This window comes from Meles meles, chromosome 9, assembly GCF_922984935.1.
Source record: "Meles meles chromosome 9, mMelMel3.1 paternal haplotype, whole genome shotgun sequence".
Taxonomy (NCBI): Eukaryota; Metazoa; Chordata; class Mammalia; order Carnivora; family Mustelidae; genus Meles; species Meles meles.
In genome coordinates this window covers 4171670-4196012 of record NC_060074.1, presented here as the reverse complement: position 1 = coordinate 4196012, position 24343 = coordinate 4171670, and the positions used below count along the sequence as shown (strand labels likewise).

Here is a 24343-nt window from a genome sequence, read left to right as displayed (position 1 = left end):
CTCTATGCATTTTTAACTCCCTTCCTCTTATTTTTGGTATCAGTGTCTTCCACTAATCTGTTTCCCAAACTGACAGCAGATCGCATGCGGCCAGCCAGGCAGGGTTATTCACGCAGCTGGCCCGGAAATGCTTTGCAGTCAAATCCATGGGTCATCATTCCATGGTCTAATGCACCAGTTTCTCTCTTCCATTTAGAGACGGACCAAAATGAATGAAAGGTTTCCACCAGCTCAGCTGAAAAACGTTTTCATGGGAACTGTCAATGGGGTCATGAGCCAGAATGAGAAACATTAAAACAATTTTCTTCTGAACCTTCATGGTCTAATTTATAAAGTGATGCCCAGGGTGTTCTAAAAGGCAGAACCCTTAATTCCTGCAGTCAAGTTTCATGGAAAAACAAAGACAGAATTCTCTCTCTATTCCATCAGTTTCTTTTCACTTGGGGAGACAATATCATAGAAATTCTCATTTGCATGCTGATGAGGATCTGAAATACTTCTTCCCAAGTCAGACCTTGGGCTCTAACTTCAGCTTCTGGTACTCTTAAGTCTTTATTTTTTTTTTTTAATATTTTATTTATTTATTTGAGAGAGAGATGGTGAGAGAAAGCATGAGAGGGGGAGGGTCAGAGGCAGAAGCAGACTCCCCACGGAGCTGGGAGACTGACATGGGACTTCATCCTGGGACTCTGGGACCATGACCTGAGCCGAAAGCAGTTACTTAACCAACTGAGCCACCCGGAGCCTCTTTTAAGTCTTTAATTACCGACTCCCTCATGTTTGGTATGATGGACTTTCTGATGTTTCCATGAGTTCTAATTTTGCTGAGAAGCCAGGAAAATGTAGGATGGCACCTGGGGTGTGCATGTGAATACAGTTTATATATATATATATATATATATATATATATATATATATATATATAAAAGCCCTCTAATTCTGTATCAAAAAGCAGGTAAAAGTATCTAGAAGAGTGCAACCAAATCTGTATTCTGACTCCCCCCAAGTAAACTGACTTATAAATCATCAAGCAGATTATTAATAATAGAGATATTTGGAAGATTAATCTGAGGTTTAGATAGAAAAATGAAGAGAACAACTAGTTGCAATGAAAGACAAATCTTAATTCTCTCAAGGAACTTGGGGGAAAAATCAAAGCATTTATTGCATGGGCAAAGAAAATTAATTTCTCACAATTTTAGAGGCATCATAAGATCAGCTATAGACATGACTGGTTAGATCTGGTCTTGGTTCAAATTTCTGGTTTGAGGGTTTCTTTTTTAGAAAAAACTTTTTCTATTTGAGGGTAGTTCTGAGTATATTCAAGCAATTCTCCTAACTCACAAACCTCAAATTCTTCCCCACTACAAGAGCCCAGGAGCTCTCCTTAGCAGAGTCTGCTACAGGGGCACCCATACAAGCAGACACTGTGCTGAGGAGCATCTTCGAGGGCCAGGATGGGGGGGGGCGGGCAGCCATCACACGGCACAGATGCCCCACATGGGGCCGTGAGCACACCACACAACCCCGGGGGGCTCCCCACGCTGCCAGCTCGGAATGATGACAAGGGCACAGAAATATAGGGCACCAGAAACTTAGCACATTTGGGGTTTCTCCCTATTTCCACGTACTGGGGACCCTGTGAGTCTGGGGAGAAAAGTGCCTTATAGGAGGTCCTGAGTTTGCCCTTTGGTGGCTCTGTAACCTTAGGATAGCTACTTGACCTTCAGAGCAGGAATAACTGGAAAGATTTCATGACATTTTGGTGAAAATTTAATCAGATAACGTATGTACCACTTACCACAATGCTTACACACAGGTAGCATTGCACTCAGTACGGACTGTGGTCAAACAGGGAAAAGGTACGATCACAGAAATAAATGTTGTAAGAAAAAGACATTTGCTAGAAAGGCCTAGCTTAGCACAGGGAATGGCTGATTTTTTTTTCCCCCTACTCTGTGAACCTAATAATTTCGAACATATGAAGGCTTTGCGTGGTCATTCTGGGCACGGACTGCTTATTTAAAGGAATTCACAAATCATCGCTTATAGGGGGAATAAAGAGAGGAAGAGCTTGATCTACTTCTTATTTTACCAAACCAGACTAAAATACCACTCCAAAAGTAAGAGTAAGTGCTTTAAAAGGTCCTTAATATGGGGGAGGGGGCAAAAATAAAAAGTCCTTAAAATGGCTTCTGAACGTCAAAGTTAGCAAGAAAATAAATAGGAAATTCTAATGTAAGTGTATAATGTTTCAATATTTAATCTGTAATAGGCATGGAGTCTGTTTAAAAAATTCATTATGAACTTCCACAGAAATTCTTTCAACCTTTACAACAGAACTCATGTCGAAAGATCGCAGCTGGATGAGACCCAATAAATCGCCCAGTCCAGACCTTCTCTGTCTGAGACCAGCAGGGATGGAGTGACCAGCTTTGGCCAGGCCGCAGCCAGCATCCAACTCTTCAGCTCCACGCTATCTCACGGCACCATCTTGCTTCCCTTTCTTACAGATGAACGAATGACTAAAAGCACAATATCCACATGCCTTGTTGGTAATTTTGCAGTGAGAATATTCTGGATTTGCAATTACAGAAGTCAAATACTGATACCAGAAGTTCTTTCTCTGATAGCACTCTCTCCAAAATGCTGGCTCTCAGCATTCAACACACACACACACACACACACACACGTTTTGTTACACCTGCGAAAAGCTTTCTTTGTAGATTTCTTTGTAGATATTATTAAATGTTGTCCATAGAATATACAATTTAATTTCCAACTGTTCTTCATTAATAAAGATAATACAAAAGCTAGAAAAAAAGCTTACCTCAAAAATTTCAAAGCCATAAATGTCCAAAACACCCATGACCTTCTTTCTCACTTTGGTCTGTGCCTTTAAAAAAATGTTTAAAATTGATGGGTTAATTTAGGCCTGAAACAGAACACTAAAAGCATACTAAGGAATATAGACATACTGTAAGTTAATTGCATTGCACAACAAGGAGAATAACTATAATTTAGTGTAGTTTTTTTTAATGTATGAGATAGAATACTAGTATGAAATCTTACAGAAATTTAAATGGGTGACTTAATTTAAAGATGGTATTAGTAATGTTTTAATATAATAAAAGGTCACTCAGGGTTATGCTACAGGCAGGGCCTTTCAAAACGCCAGTACTCCAGTCCCCTCACTCTCCTGAAGAACGCATCAGCAGCTAGAGAGGTCAAGTGAGCTGTTAGCCAAGTACGCACAGCTAGTTAGATGAACGACAACCAAGACCTGGGATGCTCTCAGAATAACTCTGCAAGACCGTTAGACCAAGACCACTGATGGGTGAGATTTCTTAGAGCAAAATGGCAAAACAAAGTAAACAGAATCCTGACAAATTACAATCCTATGCGAGGTAAATTCTTCTTAAGGAACAACCTTTGTAAGTTGTAATCAATTATCTGACTATAAAATTAAAGTATCTTTAACTTATTGCTTACACTCTAAATACCATTTACGACAGCTGATTTATCCAGTGATTGAAACTCAGTACCTTAATGCTTTCATTGATTCGATTTACCAACCAGGAAAACAATCTGCTGTAAAGGTTTTTAGCCAGGGCATCACGAGCGTAATATGCCTATTAAAAAAAAAAAGAAGAAAGAAAGAAAAAGAAAAACTCAGCAACCACAACTGTCACAATGGTCAATTTCAGTAAGGTAATAAAGCTATTTTTTAAATATTAAAGCTCTTTTATCTCAAATGTCTTTTCAGAGCCAGTCTTCATTATACTCTGAACAGTCAAACCATTAAGAGAATTGGGCAAATTATTTATATCCAATTACTACGCTTTTTTGCATCCCAGGAAACTAATTCAAAATATTGCAAACACTTTCTCCAGAAAGATATCCAACTCAGTATTACCGAAGAGAGGAAAATCAGAGGCAATTTAGAAGTCCAACAACAGGGGAACAGTAAAATAAATGAACGCCACTGAAAGGGAAGTCACACAGTCATCACAGAATGATCATTATGAAAATTAGGTAATAAAATGGAAAATGCTTATGTTTTATGAAAATAAGAAACTGTGCGTTTTATATGAAGACTCTATCTTTTTAACCCGTACACATGGGAAAGGAACTCAAAGAAAACACATAAAAATGACGCTGACTGCGGAGATTTCTAAATGTTTTCCTTCACCGCATCTTCTGAACATCTAAAAAACAATGTTCCATAACACCCAGTGTCACGGTGTGCTGGTGGACAATATGCTGGATAAAATAAAATTCAAAGGTTTTTATTTGCTTATTTATTTGAAGCTGTTCAGAGGTACTTGACAAAGAAGAGGCCAAAGACCAAGTCTCGCTGAGCCGGACCTAGGGTGCACACAATGGAGAAAGGGAGGCCTGCTGGGGCGAACCCAAGAGCCCCTAAGTGTATCGGGTGCCACGCGGGTGCTGCAATCGTGGACCAACGAGAGTTGCGTGACGCGGTGCTCCTGGGGAGGACTGCGCACGAGCGCCAGCAGCCTCGGGGGAGCAGAGCTGCTGCTCTGATGCTCGGGCCCTGTGTGTGCATTTCACAGCTTAGGAGCAGAAATGTGGGCATTACTATGAAAGTAAACCATTACACTTGTATTTTATGAAGAATTAGGTTATAGGAAGTTCTTTTTCCATGTTTCTTTCTACAGAAGTAACAACTTTAATCACACGGTCACCACGCAGGCAATGTACAGCAACTTTAGGGCACCTTTTTCTATCATCTGACACTTCCATGCTATCCCAAATCTTTCTCCCCACATCTCAGGCAGCCACTCCAACGAGAGCTAGAAAATCCACCCAGAGGTTAGCAAACAGAACCCAAGTGGCCTGCGTTGTCTTGGAGGGTGACGGTGGTTAATGACCCCACTGCAGAAAATGCATGGAAATGCTGAAATAGAGAAAGGAGCCTAGCTTTAGAACAAATACCTTTTCTCTACCCTCCTTCCTTCTAGGGTTTACTTTCTTAAAATAGGCCATGCAAGTGCCTAGAACAGTGCCTGACACACAGTAAGTCTATACATGTATTTATATTATGATTTCTGAAGTATCCTCTTCCTTTCCCACTCATGAGCCTATAGAACTCTTTCTTCATCCTTTCTGCTTTCTTCTTGTTAATTCCAGTTACCTCAAAATACCACATAATCTCCAAATATCACCTATTTGCAAACAGAATGCCATTATAATGGCATCTGGTTTTTTTAGTCGTATGCCATCTGCTTCCAACAAACCCCCATTTCAATATGCAATTGAACTAATAGTGACAACTTATTCTGGCACTGCTTTGTATTTTTTCAAGTGTATTCACCGCCAATATATTAATCTTCTTTGCTTCCTTCAAACAAATCATTTATTCCTGAAGTCTCAAACTCAAATGTTTCCAGGGACTGTCTGATAGCAATGAGTGGGCAGCGGTAGGATGTGCAGGCATTGAAAGATGCATTCCACCTTAAAGGTACTCAGATTCAAATTTTAAAAAGCAAGCAAACCAAATGAAACAGAACCACAACAACAAAACTACCCCTTCCTCGAGTACGATATGCCTGTGAGCTCTCCCGGCCCCCGGAGCCGCCCATCTGCCCGGACTGACGTCCTAAGTCTGACTCATGCCCCCTCATTTCCACAATAATGTCCTCCAAGGTAGGGGAAGAAATGTTTATTTTCATGTAAGGATTACTACCGAGGTAGGTAGAAATAAGGAAGACACCAAGTGCGCCGATTCACCATCTCAGATTCTAAGCACAATATGAGGAGACCACGCGTTTCTGCAGCAGCGTGAAGCTCACTAAGAAAGATCCCCAGTGGAATGGGCTTTGCAGATGCCCGCTCTTAGTCTGCGGCCCAGACGAAGGAGATACACAGATGTACGGCCATGTGGCCAAGCCTCTAGGGGTTCAGGGCAGAGCAGTGGAGATCAAACCAAGATGAGAGAAATAATCAGAGAGCAAGTGTCCAAGAGCTGGAGAAAAAGAATTCAGAGAAGGGAAAACAGGGGGCCAATGAGATCTAGGAAGGCTTCCTGGATGAGGTGTAACAGGATGGACCATTCAGACAGGCAGGGAATAATTAGCCAAGGCATCTGGGTAAGGGAGAAGTAGGAGCAAAGGCATCGGGTAAAAATAAGAATGGCATTTAGCGAACTCAGAAGGGAATAAACTGAGATCAACTGTGCAGGGTCAGATCACCGAGGGCCATGGAAGCCAGGAAGGGAGGATGCAGCAGAAGCTGCAAGACAGCTCTGTCTTCAGTGTCTATCATTTCATATTATTTGCTGTATCTGAGGAAAGATCAAAATGCCTTGGGGAGAATGAGGAATGGGGCGATAAACATGATAATGGGGCCCAAGAATCAAAGCTATGAGGAAATGTTAATAAAACGAATTACTTCTTGCCAGAATTGAAACCTTTTAGGCTGTAAGATCGGTAGAACCCTAATACATTAAAAAATTAAGAAAAAAAGAACTTGAATATGGAGCTGAAAAATCAAGGATCTCAAGCCAAATTCTTTTATGCCAAAGGTTAAGAATGTGGCAAAGTTCAACCCAGGGAAGCAAGATGACTCCAGCTCGTAAGTCGGAGGCACCTGGGCCTGGTTTCCGTACAGGATGATTAAAAGGCAAGAGTAAAACACACAGTGAAAACACCACAGCAGATTCTGCACATACCCGCATCTGTGTGGATATTCCGAAAGGGCTCTCTTAAACACAGCAGGCATCTTCTCTCTGCAACCGCCTATACTCAACGATCCCCGCTCTGGCCACTGAAAACGTCCAGACTCAGTGTGACCCTCAATACAGTGGTTTTCAAAATGTGGTCCCCGTGCCAGCAGCAGCAGCAGCACTGAAACTGTGAGACCTTCTTCAGTCCTACCGCAGACCTGCTGAAGCCAGCGCTTCCCAGGCATGGCTGCAGGACGCTCCAGGAGGTGCTGATGGGCACTCAAGTTTGAGAACTGCCTCCACCCTCAACCTTTCCAGCCATGTTGCTCTGAACCCATTTCACAAGTCTGAAGCTACAGCTGAGCCTGACCGACCCTCCCCTGGATGTGGCCTCCTTTTCTCACTGTTTTCTTTTTGAAATGCACTTTTGCCCATTCTTGATACATCTAAATCCTTCAAGACTGGCTCCGAAACCATCTTCTCTATGAAGTCTCCTTTCATCCCTTGCTCCTGCTAATGGTCTACAGAGGGGCCTGTGCTGAGGATGTCCAACCAATTTTTCTTGATGAAGTTAGTCGCTTACCATCTGACTCTGCATTAGTCGGGCTGCCCTGGACAGACAGGACAGCAGAAGTAGTAACTTAGGAAGAAGGTGACACAAAGTTATAGCTGAAGAATTTACATACACGCAAAGACATAGTATTTTTCATCGTCAGAACAGCTCACCTAAAACAAGAATCAACACTGAAAGAAAGCTACAGACACGGGCATCCTTGGGTTGGCAGCAGAGACCCGTGCAGAGCAGCCAAGACAGAGAGTAAAGCCGCCTACTGTCTTACAGATGCTTAAGGCCACTTACAAAGAGGAGGAGAACGCAGGTGGGTGAGAATAAAGTAGACCTTTGTGGGAACAGTCCCAAACTAGTCCTTTAATTCCAGTCCAGATCAGCACTAGCCAGTGGGAACATGTCTAAGCCACAGAACAAAGGGTTCCGGAAGTCGCCTGGGTAATAACATCCACACACACCTCCATCCGTCCATCCCTTTGTCCACCTAACTTGAACCAAAGGAGCGAAGAAATAAGCCACTCAGATTGGGGTCTTAGACTTCCCTGGCTTCAGATGGACAGTAGACAAGAAGGCAGGCAGTGAGGCCACGTTGGCCATTCGACTACACACTGGCTTCTCCCACAGCGTTCTCCAAATCGGTGGATGGAGATTCTATTTCCCTGGTTGCTTGGGTGAAAAGTGCTGGGAGTCCTCCTTGACTCTTCCTTTCTCTCATACCGCCTATCAAGCCCGCGGCACGCTTGTGGCCTCTACCTTCAAACGATACCCAATCGAGACTGCTTCTTGCTCCACCGCTACGTCCTGGCTAAGCCCCCATCATTTCTGGGTTAGCACACATTCCCCGGAGCTCTCCAGGGCCATGAGCGGAATGTATGTGTAGTCCCTCCACCCGCCCGCAGCTCTACGCTCAAGCCCTCATCTCCAGTGGGAGGGTGTTTGGAGGTGGAGCCTTTAGGAGACAGTCAGATTTGGATGTCAGATGAGGTCATGAGGGGAGAGCTCCCATGACGGGATCCGTGTTCCTTACAAGGGGATGGGATACCCGCACGTGTTCTCCCTTCCTCCACCGCTGCTGGCTGAACATGATACAGCAAGAAGGTGGCGGTCTATCAACCAGGATGGTGGCCCTCACTGAGAGTGCTGCCAAGTTGGCCTCCTGACCTCAGATTTCTGGCCTCTAGAACTATGAGGAAGAATAAACAGGCTTTTTCATTTAAGCCACCCAGACTATGGTGTCCTATTACAGCAGCCCAAACTAAGACACCCTGCTTGTGCCCGTTCTCCCCGTACCCTCTCCTCGCCACACTGCAGCCAGCAGGACCCTTGGAAACACAAGGCAGGCCATGCCACTGGCATCCTTTCCCAGCTCACTCAGCCCCGATGGCCCTGCCCCAGCACTGTGGGTCTCCCTTCCAGGGCTCTAGTTTGCTCCTGGTCTGCTGCGAGCCTGCTCTATAAATTTATCTACTGACTAGTTCTACTGGTTATCATCTGACTCCTCCTGCCAAACTTTTAATCTCCATGAGGGCAGGGATCCTTCTCGGCTTAGTTGGCGGCAGTGCCCCAGTGCTCAGAACAGTGCCTCCAACCGTATGACAGCTCACATAACAGCCTGCAAAATCAAATCTTTGATTTTATTTAAATAAAATTACAGACTTTTTAAAAACTCACTTCTGGGCATTACGCTTTACCCACCTGAGCCACGTTCAGTGTAGTCGAAACCTTCTCCTGCTTGGCCTCCACCGTTCGGAAACTGAATGCTCGTTCTAGAACGGACTGATCGATGCCGGTCAGCTCACAGATTTCCTTTAACTCTGTGGGGTAGGGACATGAGAGGTGACCGCTCAAAACCATCTGCAAGGCTTACGGTGTTCTTTCTAAATCACATACAAACCAAACAGTATAAAATTTATCACTCGAAAGACTTAACACTCAGCTCTAATTACGATTCTGTTCAGTTACACTGGAAAGTGTTTTCGAACCCATGAGAAACAAGTTTTACTTTCTAGATTAAAAACTAGGCAGAAGTTCAAAGCAAGTTTGCTCAACAAGGCTGCGCTCCATTGACTTACCATTTTTGTCTTTGATTTTGCTTTCATCTAAACCATTCACTCGAGATTCGGGCTTGAACTCGATGTTCCCCAGTTTCAAGACCGCGGCCACCACCTCCAAGACAGACTCGGCTTCGTGATCCAGAAAACCTACAATCTGCATGGCGTTCTGGGGAGGGGAGGAGAAAAACTGCTGTTTTCTTTCTGTCATTCTTTTATTACTATTATTATTAGTTTTACTGAATCTAATAACAGATTCGTTTCTGAAAAAAAAAACAACAGTGAAAAGACCAAGTGTCGGAGGTGAAGCTCTCCAAAAGGCAAACCTATTAATGGACCTGATGTAGCACCCGTGTGGGGCTCTAACCTGTTCAGTGATTTCACGCTGTGATTCAAGGATCCCCAGGGTAATCTGCACACTCTGGCAAGGGGGTATACGGGTGCAAAGAGGATGATGGGGAAGAGGAGGCTGAGAGCCAGTCCTTGAACTCTAATCCATTTCGTCTGCAGCAGCTCATTGTGTGAGAGTGTGAGTGTGTGTGTGTGTGTAAGCACACTCACATGTGTATGCATGTACGTATGTGTCTTTATACTGGGTTCTGAGGTGCCTGGGTGGCTCAATAGGTTAAGCCTCTGCCTTTGGCTCAGGTCATGGTCTCAGGGTCCTGGGACTGAGCCCTGCATTGGGCTCTCTGCTCACAGTGAGCCTGGTTCCTCCTCTCTCTATGCCTGCCTCTGCCTACCTGTGATCTCTGTCTGTCAAATAAATGGATGGAATCTTTAAAAAAAAAAAAAAAAGAGGTGAATTTATACTGGGTTCTGATGCTAGAAAGGAAACCAAACAAAAAGCTTTTTTATAACCTCCTACATAAAACCCTCCTCGTTTATTTCACCCAAGAAAGGCTGGTTGCAAAGGTGAAGTGCCTGACCCAAGGCATTACAGGTAACAAGGAACATTCCATTGGTCATAAACTTTTACTGAGTGCTGATGATTTGCCAGGCAAAGCATTACAGAACTGGACTTGAACCCAACTCTTCAATCCTGCCCCCACATCAACAGGCTTCCCATATGAGGATGTTTACAGAGTTTTAACAAATTACACTCTCAAGGAAACACTTTTTTTTTTTGAGAATGGCCCAGCTTTCTTGTTTTGTTTGTGACAAGGCTACCTAGTGATGGGAGTCATGTGAGCTTTTTCTCATGGAAAATTTCAAACATACAATAATAGAGAGAGCAGGAAAGAACCCCATGTCATTTTCACTCAGCCTTGAAGATGAACTGATGCCAGTCCTGTTTCAGCTGATCTGATCTCCTCCCCACCTCCTCACCACCACAGCTGTCCCACTGGGAAGTACAGTACAGTTACTACGGCATGTCCTACTGGGAGCAATTTTCCAAGTGCCACATTAACAAAGAAGTTAGGATAGTGTTTAAGATATTGATGGGGCGCCTGGGTGGCGCAGTGGGTTAAAGCCTCTGCTTTTGGCTCAGGTCATGATCCCAGGATCCTGGGATCGAGCCCCACATCGGGCTCTCTGCTCAGCGGGGAGCCTGCTTCCACCTCTCTCTCTGCCTGCCTCTCTGCCTACTTGCGATCTCTGTCTGTCAAATAAATAAATAAAGTCTTTTTTTTTTTTTAAAAAAAAGGATAACTGATTTTCGGGGTGCCTGGGTACCTCAGTGGGTTAAGCCTCTGCCTTCAGCTCAGGTCATGATCTCAGGGTCCTGGGATTGAGCCCCACATTGGGCTCTCTGCTCAGCAGGGAGGTGCTTCCCCCTTTCTCTCTTCCTGCCTCTCTGCCTACTTGTGATCTCTCTGTCTCTGTCAAATAAATACATATTTTAAAAAAAAAGATAATTGATTTTCTAATGAACACAAAATGTCAATAATTCTGGCTTACATATGATTTTTGGAAAAACACATACAAACATGACTTTCTTTCTCAAAAATAATATTGATTTAATGCTTTCCTAGGAGAGTTTTCATAGTTGGACATTAAATACTAAGCTATGGCTATAAAAACATTTGATTTAAATACAGCATTAAAAGAGTCAGGATAATATGCAAGCTCTAAGAAAGTGTGGGCCTTCACAATATTGTATGATTTTAATAAGAATACAAGAAATTCTTGTACAATTCTAAAACCTTTGGGTGCATGAGTTAGCCCCCTGAGAAAACTGAGAATTGTTACCAATTCCAAATGAACAATACACAGTGCCCCCATTTTAAAGAGTAATGAAAGGCTTGTGTCTTGCTTACCCGGACGGTTCTGAAATTTGCTGCGTCATCCACTCCATTAACTTTGGCCGAGTCCAAACTCAGGTAGTTATATCTGCTGAAATCCCTCTCGAGTGTAAGTTTATCTATTGAATCACACGTATAAGTTGATAAGTTACTTCAGTAAATCGAAGCATCTTTAATATCCCGTTCCTTAAAACCTCCAGACAAAACGACTTTCGTATTAGGTACTCCATCAAAGAACAAAAATGGATACCCAAATACTAATAGCATTTTTCTAAAAGTTAATTTTTCCACAGTTGTGCATATTTCAAATTGCTTTTCTTACATTTATTCATATAGTAAGGCCCCTTCCAAATTTTTAAAACTTAAACATCTTCAATGCACTATTTTATTATAACATATGATGTCTACCTAGTGATCCCCACGTCACTGGACACGAGGGCAGTCACAGCCCTTTGTTCTCTGGATTCTTCTGAATTACTTCATTAGGATCCATCCAAAAAATGGTGTACCTGGGCAGTGGGCTCGGATGATTTCATGACTTATTTTGGATTGCTAACTCGTCCCCAGGAAGAAGTCCTCACTTTGAAGTGACACCCACAAGCTCTAAGCAGACCAGGACCCGACAAGTCTGCCAGCTTCGTCCTTTGCCATGACTTTTGCTAACATGTGCGCAGCGAACGCGTCCGTGCTCTTTCAGCTGACGCCTGTTCTTTGTTAGTGAGGATGATACTTCCCAAATGTCATTTACTTCCCATAGTTCTCACTTTCATCACTTAGCTACAAGCTGATTGGATATTATTCTGATAGACTTAAATTAATTCCCTAAAAGAGCCAAAGGTCAGATTTTTAACTCTTTTATCAATTATAAAAGTGTTCCCACTACATTTTATTTTCACCGAGCAATTTTTTTTTTTAAATAATTGTTCTCATCTACTGCTCCCTGCTAACTTCCTCTTCCTGACTGGAACAATTATATGCTTCCATTTTATTGTTTAAATTTAGGATTCCCTCCCCCTTACCTCCCTAACATTTATTAGCACTTCGAGTTAGCCATGAGACCTGACAGCAGCCGGCAGGTACGGGGACACATGGCCAGCAGATGCTGGGGCAGGAGACCATGTTCTTCCCCTCAACCGCAGGCAGGGGACAATTTTAAGAGCATGAAGAAGGCTTTGGGAAATGCGGTGACACTGAGCAGTTAAAGCGCAGACACAGGCACGTACCGAGGAGCTCTTCAGAGGCGCCGGAGAGCAGCTGGTAGAACACATGGAAGTTCCTTTCACCTCGCGGCTGCTTCACAACTCGGGACTTCTCTAAAAGATCTGAAGAGGGGAAAAGAGTCAACTCGTCACGTACTGTTAATTTTGCTTTCAAATCCAGCACGGTTCTCCTTCTCCACCCCCTCACTTTCTGTTCAGTATTAATGAAACAGTAACAGAGGACGCATCTTCCGTCCTTCCTTCAGGAGGAAGCCCCGCTCTAACCAGAATCACCGAATTAAAACAAACCAGGTTCTTGTCAAACAACAGCGAATACGCAAAGTACGTTCAACGACACATTCCACGAGCCGAGGAAAGACGAGACAGTTTGTGTATGAAGCTTCTCTTGGTTTTACGTAATACGTGATAACATTAAGTTCTTCAAAACGCAGCACTGCAAAGCTCAGCAATGGGATTCAGCCATTCAGTTATGAATCCACCGAATAATTACAGAGTTCATGTTTTTGGGATCTTACTATGTGTGAAGTAAGTGCTTTATACCCCATTATCTCACTGAACCCTCGCAGCCGTTTTATCAAATATTATTTAACAGATGAAAAAAACAGTCCGAGTTTAGGTAGGATTTGAAACCAGGCCACCTGATCTGAACGCAAGCCTCATCATATGCACACACCCTGACACCTGGGATAAGAGAAGCACGTCTTCTGGATATTTCAACGTCTGAGAGAATGAAAGGTGATTTTACTCTCATGGAATTTGTTGTTGTTATTTGGCAGAATACTTTCCTTGGTTCCAGATACTTTTTCAACCAATAATTTGACGTCTTACCAAGTTTTCAAACTTTCATCCAAAACTGAAGGAAGGAAGGGAAGGAGGGAGGGAGAGGAGGAGGGAGAAAGAAGCCAACCAGCCAGGAAAGAGGCACTGTGGCGCATACAAGAGATGGCAAGGAACGGTGGCAGAGATATTTCTCCTGCAGTCCTGCTTATCACCGACCAGTGATATAAAAGAGGGTCTGCATCCTGTGGGCAAAAGCCAAATTCAGTTGTAAAACTCCCAATCAGTGACTCCATTATTAATTCTAGAGAACAGACACATCTGATTTCTAATCAGGTTGAAATCTAAGTACCATCAAAGGAACGAGGAAGACAATATGTGCAGCTTTGCTGGAACGGTCACTGAACCTCTCCACGTGTGTTTCTGGAATCCACACTCACAAGTAAAGAGGAGGCTAAGGAGAGTTAAAAGAGTGCAGATTTGATGACCGAAAGTCCTAGGAGCTCCCAACACCCGAGATCATTTTTAAGAACGAAGAGATGGGTTGCAAGGACACATGAAATTACAAATGAGAACAAAAATACGTAAATTCAAAAATGATAGGAACAGGATGCTCCCGAGTTTTAATTTTCATCTCCAGCCCTCATTTCATTTGGATGACAGCCAGGGCCCTCAAATCACACATGGAGAATAACAAAGACTTCACATTTAGCAAAAAGAAAGAAAACAGAAACTGAAAAGCACGAGTGAGACAAAATTTTGAAAAAAAGGGATTGTGTACTATTCATCCTCTCGAAGGACTGCACATTCCATTTGTAAGTGCACACGGACAAACAAAGCCAAAGACCAGTAAGTACGCAGGATGACTGTACTTACTGGAATATGACCATGGCCCCACGGGCCATGTGTAAGGACACAGTTTTAGAAGGAAAAAACCCACAGAGCGTGGGCAGATTCTTTCCTGGGAAGCTAATCTTTAGAGGAAATTCCTCAAGTCTACAAGTCACTCAACTCAACTCACTCAACTCAAGTACAAACACGCGGCAGTTCATGTCATCTGCTCACGCCCAGATCCTTCAGTCAGGCCACGCACTGCTCACCTGCCCTGCGCGCCAGGAACGATCCAGAAACACACCCAGCACCCATTATAAATACGAAGACCTTCTTCCTCATGGCCTACGAGAGTCACACGTGCTCTGCTTACCCCACCACCCAAACCCACAGGAGCAGCCCTTTCCAAGGTGGGATGCCCCATAGGCCCTCAAGAGAGAGCAGGAGATCGGCGTGAGGGAGGCAGAATGACCACGCGTCTGGGTCAGAGCCCACAAGCCCCGGGCTGTTGCCCCAGCATGAGGCGTCCTGCTGCACACCTTACAAACACTGGCAGCCCGCTGCCCTCTGTTTCCCAAGGGCACCTTAATCCTGAGGACGAACAGCTGATCGACGGCACTTAGCCAATCACATTCCAACAAGCCAACCGCGGGACTTCCAGACGTGCGATGATGCCCGCGAAGCATGACAGGGCCCCACTGGGCAACAGCCACTCACTGGCCGGCCTCAGGTGTGGCACTTTCTGAACAGACGCTCACAGAGAGTGGAGAGTCTGAAATGGCAGTGCTGGAAGTTCCAGGAGACGACAGCCACCAGGTTAAAACATGTGCGTGTGCACAGTGTGGAAAGGAATGCTGGCCAATGTACTTCTTGAACCACACATGCTGATAGGATCAGAGATGACTATCACACTCAAATGTGAAGCATAACACGATGTGTGTCCCAAGGGAAAGTTGCAGAGGGGAGGAAGGGAGCTTTCACTGACCTTCTGCTATGCACTGGGTGCTTTTCATTCATTATCGTATTCGGCCCCAAATACCGCCCCTGAGGTTGGATTTATAATCCCTGTTTTATAGATGAGAAAAACGAGGCTCACAACACATTGTTACCAAGTGACAGAGCCAGAATTCAAAGCTTTAGGGGACTAAGATACCACATTTATGCTGTTTGCAGTTTTCCAGCAACAAGAATGCAAAACGCATAAACACTAGGAAAGGCTGCATTTTATGTAAAATGTATGACTTCACTTAAGCAACTCAATCACACAATGAGAAACCTTTTATTACAAAGCAGTTGAAGGTTTTAGCACCTAAATGCTTAGTCTATTTCTCTAGAGCCTCCCATGTCTTTACGACTTTTCTCTTATGTTACAAGCTTTCAGGTTGCAGAGTAATCAGGGAAAAGGTTTGCCCCAAAATAAGTTACTAATGCTTAAAACCACTCCTCATTCATTTTTAATGGGCATGCAGCAACATACTCTAAGAGTGTGAAGCCACATCAAAGAATTATTCAAAGTACAGAACATACAAAGACTTGCCACCTGACCATTTTCATTCACTGAACATTCCCCCTGAACTAGTCAGAGCAAACATGGGGTCAGCCTTCTCTTCGGTTTTCCATGCTTCTGCCACCACTGACTGAGCCTCTGCTAACAAGACTCAGTAAAGAAGTGCGCAGGACATGCGGACTATTTAGTACAGAAGAGAGGTAAGTCTCTGTGTGTTCCAACGCAGACACATTTCCCCTCTCAAAATATAAATTTAAGTTCATCTTAAATTTCATTCCAACTTAAGTTCTAAGGCAGGAGATAAACCGATTAAGCCATTCTAAAGGAGAAAACCATCGGAGGGAACAGAGAAGCTCTGGGATCAGAACGTCCCCACCTGCCCCAGCACGCCACTGCCACCTGACTGTTACCAGAACCAGGCCGTCACTCAGGGGCTTTCCGAGTTTTGGCTGATTACCAGCGAGCTGAGGGCGGGGACACGCACCCAGGCACGACACAGGCCGACCTTCTCACAGTACCGGGTGGGAAAGGAGTAAACGTCCACGTCTGCACCTGCTGGAAAAGGAAGTCTTCTAATTGGCAAAGGGACAGTAAGAAGATAAAGCAGAGGTTGGGAAGAAAAAAACTTAGCATTACTGTAGAACATAACAGATTAAAGACCGGATAGTTTGATCCAACTTATTTCATGGACAGTCTCCCCTCATGGAAAGAAAGAAAGGAAGAAAGAAAGAGTGAGTCCAAGCCCAAGGCTTAAGGAATTATCAGTCTGGTCTCAGTTTTGCCACGAAGACCAGAATGACAATAGAAGCACCACGATGAACGGCTCTGACTAAGCCCCAGAGCTCCTGTGCGCCTCTCCAGCTGCTCAGAGATAACGATAATGGAAAAAGGTGTTTGGGCAGCATTTTGGCCTTTCCAATCAACTTATGCCCCTTCCTTGCTGCATTTAGCAGTAACAATGGGCCTGTGATCTCAGTCAGCAGAGGGTTAGTGAGCACAGCCGGCGGCGGTTTCAGGGCAAAACGGACAAGAGTGGACGTCTGCTCACGTACGAGGGCGTGCATGCCAAAGCCGACCCTCGACTTTTTCTGGAAATAGACAACAAGACCCTCAAGGCTGACAATCAGGAAGTTTCACTAAGAACAAATTTCAAAGTCAAAAGGATGGGGTGGGGGGGCCTGCGTGGCTCATTTGGTTAAACATCTATCTGCCTTCGGCTCAGGTCATGATGGGATCAAGCCCCATATCCGGCTCCCTGTTCTGCGGGGAACCTGCCTCTCCCTCTCCTTCCCCTGTTTGTGCGCGCTCTCTCTCTCTCTCTCATGAATGAATGAATAATTAATACCACCTTTAAAAAAAAAAGACGGGGGGCACCTGGGTGGCTCAGTGGTTTAGGCCACTGCCTTCGGCTCAGGTCATGATCTCAGGGTCCTGGGATCGAGTCCCGCATCGGGCTCTCTGCTCGGCAGGGAGCCTGCTTCCCTCTCACTCTCTCTGCTTGCCTCTCTGCCTACTTGTGATCTCTCTCTGTCAAATAAATAAATAAAATCTTTAAAAAAAAAAAAAAAGACGGGGCGAAGGTCTTACAAAGCTCTCACTGTGCATGTTTGTTATGGTGAACCAGCGCCCCTGCGAACAGTCGCCCCCGGGCTCGGTCTCAGCCTGGGCCTGGCGAGGAGCTCCATCTACCCACAGGTCACCAGCCCTGGGGCATGTGAACCACCCGGCAAGCCGCGACATTACAATTTCCCTTACCTCCACTGCCGCATGGGAATTTTTGAGAAATCAGCTTCGAGTTTTACTCAAAAGTCAGTATCCTAAAGTTACAAAATCAGTGCTAAAGACAGTTGGACCTGCTCCACGAGAAGCTGTGGAAAGGCGTCTGGTGTCTGCACATGAAACATTAACCGGGGCTTTAAAACCCCAGGAAAACTGGGCTTGTTATCTACCTAATTAGCTAATGATTTCCATTAGGATCTGCTTATATACATACAGTGTATATATATATACATATATATATATATATGTATTTTCACAACAGAGTTCTTCCTAACACAAATTTAATATTTATAAAAATTTACTCATACATGTACATATCTGAATCTAAAATCTAAAACTGAGACCCAACCCTGAAATAAAATTAATGAAATACAGCCCATGGCATCATATTATTAGATGTACTATCCCACTAATTTAGATATATTTAACATCTGATGTCTTCTGTACTTGTATATAATCTTGTTTGAAGGTAAACATATAGTTTTTTTTCACAGTAAACATATTTTTGTAATAGGAAAACCACCAAAGTAAAATTGAGAAGAAGGAAAGCATCAATTTTTATTACAAAGCCATCCTCTACAGAGTAACAGAATTGCTCTTTGAAATTTGTTTTCTTGCTATGGATACTTCCCAACCAATGGTGGCTTATTTCTGTCTTCTGAGTATTAAAGCGCTCTGAATACAGAAGCACTGAGAAAGCCCAGCCCTATGTTACAAACTGGACAATGTGTTGTCTTCATTTTCGGTGAATTTCAATTCTCAAGAAGACAGACTAAAAACAGACATTGTTTATTGATGCGTATTCCCTAGCTTTTGCGAACAGACTCATGTATGGGTAGTCTGCAACGCTACCTCACTCTATACGTATTCTCAGAAAACAAAGCAGAGCAGTGTTCCCTTTAGAAAGTGTTCCAACAGGCCGTTTTGCTCCTAACTTGGCATCAATAACATCAAAGATACGACATAAAAGGAAAAACAAAGCTATAAATCTCAAACCATCTAAAAGAGCAAAATTATATTCCATATCCTATGAATGGCACGGTTGTGGCATATATATAAACATGTCACGAGACAGACAGCACAGAAAAGTGTGTGCGGATTGTATCATAAATTCCACAGAGATACAGACGAGGAATTCAGGGAGATCTGCTCCATCCCCCAAGTGCCCTATGAGGGGGTGGTTGCTTCCTCCTGCTCTCCTGATTCCTCGTGGGAGGATCTCAGACTAACTCCCTAGCCTCTCTCAGCCCTTACTCACTTCTCACCTGGGCAGGTGGAAGGACGTCTCTGAGTCGGGAGGCTGAGAGAGGGAATGATCAGGTGTGTACCATTCAGCCCTCTAGGTCCCCACACGGCATTCGCATTCAGCTCTGCTCGCCAGTGTGGTCTAAGATAACCGGGGCAGTGCACACTGAGAGAGACCAGAGGCTGTCTGATTCTGTCAACGCCGGCCTGTCAGGCTGCCAGAGGACTCCCACCATACCTGCTTGGGAGAGAAACCAGAAGCCACTTTGTCCAACCTTGACTAATAGTAATAAAGCTGCTTCCTCTCCAACTCGATTCCTGTGCCTGCTTCTCAGGATGCCACACTGGGTGGGGGAGAGTAGATTACCCATTACGTCAACGGGTCAGTTAGTTTCTGCTGCATAACAAACTGTCCCGACACTCGGCAGCTCAGAATGACACCATTTATTAGTTCACGAGTCTGGGCATCAGCTTGGTAGTTCTGGTCTGAGCCAGCCCAGCTGCCCTCTCCTGGACTTGCTCATCGGCTGGCGACCGGCAGCTGGCTGATCTCAGGGGCCCTCATTCCTATGTCTGGGGGTTCCCTTCATGTGGTCTCTCACCATCCAGCGGCCTAGCCCAGGCTCATTCACATGGTGTTAAGGACGGCGTTCCCAAGAGGAGCAGGAGACGACAAGCTCCAACGTGTAACCAACTTTTAAGTCTCCAGTTGTGCCTTGTCTAATAATTGTTCTATGGACCAAAGTAGACCCCACGGCCAAACGCTTGAGGCACTGAGAGACAGGGCTACCCAAGGGTGTAGACACAAGGGGAGAAATTATTGTGACCATTTCTGAGACAATCCATCAGACTGACGCTGTTTAAAATACAACGGTCACAAACTATTTGATACTCTTCCCACTGAGCGGTGGAACCTTTGTGACCCGCCCTGACTCTGAGCAAGCTTGTGCCAATTTTGACTTAACAGAACACAGCAGAAGTGACACTGTCTGATCTCCCAGGCTACTGCGGCTTCCTCTTGGTTCTCTGTCAGCCTGTTTTCCTCTTGGAACATTCTCTCTCAGAACCTAGCCATCTGTGAGAAGCCCAAACCACACGGGACCACATACAGGTCGCTCTAGTCAGCAGTCCCAACTCAGCACACGCTTTGAATCATCCTAGCTCAGGAGCCCGATATGTGACATATGATAAAGCTTCCAGAAGACTCCAGCATTCACGCATGCAAGTCACCCCCAACCATATGTCTTCTCTGCTAAAGCCCCATATATCATGGAGAGAAGCCAACCCTACTGTGCCCCACCTGAATTCTTGACCCACAGTATCCAACAGCATTTAAGAGGGCCATTGTTTGATCCTATTAAGTTCGGGGTGGTGTAAGGGGCCACAATAATAGGGGAATCATCCACTAACTTCAACACTTGCTTTCCTTCATAATTCACAAGCTATTGTTTCTCTCAAGCTGAAAGGAGAAGGCGGTGACAGAGGAAGTCTGAGTAGCAATGATTCTGCTGTCTTTCTGGGATTTAGGAAAAGCATTTTAAAAGGATTAGCATAGAATATTCAGACATATAAAATAAATCAGTCATGGGGAAGTACTGTGCAGCATATCAACTATAATTAAGAATACTCTGCTCCATATTCGAAAGTTGCTAAGAGAGTAGACCTTAAAAGTTCTCGTTGCAAGAAAAAAAAAGTTCCTCCAGCTACGTATGGTGATGGATGGTAACTAGACTTATTGTGATCATTCTGCAATGTATACAAATACGAAATCATGATGTTGTACACCTGAAACTCACATCATGCTGCACATGAATTACCCTTCAATAAAAACTGTTTTAAATGTTCAGATAAAATTATCCAATAAGGCAAATTTTTATTTCTCAATAGAGTTTTCTATGTCGCAGTTACGTCACTTATTATTCATTGTGTGCTTGTGTAGGTACTAATTAATTCAAGAAACACATATCAGGGGTCAGACACTATTTTTGTTGCTGTCATTCAGCAAAGGACCACACAAACTAAATCTCTGTCCTTATAGAACATGTATTTGGCAAGGCGCTGGAGACCATAAACACATAAGTATATGATAATGAAAAAGAAGCCAACATTTATTCATTGTTTCCTAGGTACCTGGCACCATTACAAGCACTTGAGATATTAACAAATAATTTATGCCTTTTCATAACCCTGTAAGATCAGTCGTATTATTATCCCATTTTGAAGACCAGCAAAATGAGTCACTTGCTGTCTTATTCAGACATTTAAAACCCCGTGGAAGAGTTACTTATGCAACTCCTCTACTATGCATTTAGGTATGCCCCAAATAATGGAGCAGGGAAAGGGAGGGCCTGCCTACACACCACCAACTCCAGCCCCATCAGCATTTACTGAGCACTTACTGTGTATCGGGTGTCCCACTAGGCTCTGGATACACCACCAGGAACAGGAAAGCCGTACTTCCTGCCTAAATCGTAAGGACGGGTATATATGCACACTTGAAATCAGAAGGCTTTTTCACAGTATTTCTGCCTCCGTGCTGTTCTCCTTTTAGGACAGAAGATCCCTAGAGACTTTACCGTGTTTTCTCCACAGTGAAGACTGCCATCAAGTGCCACAGCCATCAGAAAGTGCCTGCGACTACAAATCAAGACAACAGGTTTCCAGCTCATAGCACGAGGCCCCAAATCCTCAAATCAAACGCACATACCTAATGAGACTTACAAGCATTAACAAAGTAGCAGCAATATTATCTCACAGAAGCCAAGACCTGCTGGATGTGCTTCCCCATTTTATCTTCTCTACTGAGGCGTGCATGTGCCATTTTCTAGTTCCGCTACACCCCTGGTCGAAGGAGACCAAGCTCAGGGATATACGGTTTGTGGGTGAATTCAAGACTCGTTTTCCAGCATACCTCTTTTAGAAAGAGAGAGAAACGTTCCTGGGCTTTCTCTTCTACTTACTGGGAACCCAGCTGGCTTGACCGATCATGTGTCTTCTTCCAGGTAATCAGTACAACCAACAATGATCAATGCTGTTACTACCCGGCGGCTAGAAACTGAGGCAAGATACACTTCTCACAACATGGCAAATCCTTTCGTCTTTTCTAGACTCCAAGAGGCTGACTTTTGGCAGCGTAGAGAGAACAAGAACGGGTCTGCCCATTGCTCTACATCCTTGAAGCCAGCAGCCAGCAACTCCCACTGACCACCTATGAGTCAATCCTGTATCTACACAGGGTGAAATTTCCTGCTCTCACTGCGAACGTATTCCTTTCATTCCCAAAGCAAAGGGTACTCTAAAACACAGGGTGTTCCCACTACCACAAATTTCCATATAATTTCATTGTGGGAACAAACGGCAACCAACACCATATGAAATCCATTCATGATGATATATTAATCTTAACTGGAAAAGAACAGAGTGTTTAATATTTATTCTCCATGGATACTGCAAGAATTAGTTAAGGGACAGGAAGGCATTTGTACTTGGAACTTAAACTTCAAAATGTAAGACGTAAGTTATTTTCTAATACTTAAAGTAATCCTTACATATTTTCCTAGAGTCCTCAAAAGCAGTTTTGACTCAATCATTCCACAGTGTTTAGATGCATTACCCTCATTTTAAAACAGTGTATTAAAGTAATAAGGAGAGCTAACCCCGCTTGTAAAAAGTAAGTGCTAACGACTTACGAGTATCTTTCAGAATAAAAGCTAATCCTTCCTTAGAATGGCGTCTCAAAACTGAGGCCCACCTCTTCCCTCACACTTAATCATTAGCTGCCCCCAAACTGTGCAGGAAGCTTGGCAGGGTGATCCTCGGTGCTCTGAGTTACGTCAAACACGGTGTGCAGGAGAGCTTTTCCTTCCATGTTTGACACATAACCTAAGTAGAACCACCTCAGCCAATTTCTTTCTTTTTTTTTTTTTAATTTATTTGACAGACAGAGATCACAAGTAGGCAGAGAGGCAGGCAGAGAGAGAGAGGAAGCAGGCTCCCTGCCGAGCAGAGAGCCCGATGTGGGGCTCGATCCCAGGACCCTGGGATCATGACCTGAGCTGAAGGCAGAGGCTTTAACCCACTGAGCCACCCAGGTGCCCCTCAGCCAATTTCATTTCATAATAAAGCTTTCTCTTCAAATTTCTCAAATAATTATATATTTTTACAAATATGGCTAATCCCAAAGCATGGCACACAATGTAGAAACGAAAATGGAAAATTAAACTATTTAAGAACTACCGAAGATTGGAAATGGGAAGAACCACAGAATTCATGCAGTTCAATCCCACTGTTTCAGAGATGAGGACACTCTAGCCCTAGGTTTCTCTATTAATTGTTTTAAAAACTTAAAAAAAAAAAAAAATCAGCGGCATACTTGCTCCAAATCACTTAAAACACTGATTTTCAAATGGCAGCCCTCTGGTTCTAGAGTTCATCAGCAAAGATCTCAGGGGCCCCCTGGGGGCAGAGGGCTTCTGGCTACTCATCTTGTCTTCAACCACGTCAGATACTGTTTTCTCTATTTCCTATTTCATTTGAAGAAGGAATGCCACTGCTTTACCAAACCTAAGAAGCACTGCTTTAGATACCTGAGCCAATCTCTTATTTTCCTTCTACTGCGAACTTAAGATTTTTTTTCAATCCCAGCAGCACCACTGGGTGGGGAGGAGGCCAGCCGTGATGGGAGGTTCCATGGTGTGGCTTCAAGAATCGCAGGAGAATTCAAGAGGATGACCAGGCTGTGGTTCCAGGAGGAAATGCACAAACCCTAGGGTGTCATCTTCGATCTTCCAAACAATCAGCCACGAAATCAACATGAGCAAAACAGGGCAGGCTACGCATAGTGCAGATTCAAAGTGCTGGTGACGGGGCCATTTTTACAAATACCATCACGTCCACTTTAGAAAACTGGACCTCAGCTCAGAAGACTCACCTGACACTGTTCATTTTTTCAGCTTTGAACATTTCATTCCCATAACCACCTATTGTGACTAAAGGAGACTAAGAAATCTGTCTTTCTACCTGCCAGGCTTATCACATTTCAACGATGTAAATATACCAAGACAAACAAAACTTCCCAAAATAAATTGTGAAGTACAGGTCCACTCATTTTGTTGAGTATATGTTACCCAAAAAGTTACTAAAAAGTTATCAAATTAAAATCAAGTATTTATATTTCATTTTTAATCATAAAATAATTTTGTTAAAGAAAATAACCACTGGAGGATCCTTTATTAATGAATTGACTTAAAAACCTACAGAACATAAAATACAGTTGGACTAATTCTTACTCATTTAACAAACCTGTAAAGATTTGCAATGGTAAAGACTTAAGTGATATTTATTTATTTACTTGTTTATTTAATTGTGTTATGTTAGTCACCATGAAATACATCTAGGAGGGGGTGCCTGGGTGGCTCAGTTGGTTAAGCCT

At 43.8% G+C, this 24343-nt stretch overlaps 1 protein-coding gene across 6 annotated transcripts in view; it reads right to left on the bottom strand.

The window, feature by feature from the left end:
• MYO1B (myosin IB) overlaps nucleotides 1-24343 on the bottom strand; it is a 179708-nt gene that overhangs the window by 43913 nt on the left and 111452 nt on the right. For all 6 annotated transcript variants that reach the window (XM_046018231.1, XM_046018233.1, XM_046018235.1 and 3 more), the window contains exons 8-13: nucleotides 12777-12875; nucleotides 11569-11672; nucleotides 9329-9476; nucleotides 8952-9070; nucleotides 3546-3632; nucleotides 2831-2896 (exon numbers count right to left, since the gene is read on the bottom strand). In XM_046018231.1, coding sequence (XP_045874187.1) covers nucleotides 2831-2896; nucleotides 3546-3632; nucleotides 8952-9070; nucleotides 9329-9476; nucleotides 11569-11672; nucleotides 12777-12875 — 623 coding nt within the window. The remainder of the gene's footprint in view (nucleotides 1-2830; nucleotides 2897-3545; nucleotides 3633-8951; nucleotides 9071-9328; nucleotides 9477-11568; nucleotides 11673-12776; nucleotides 12876-24343) is intronic.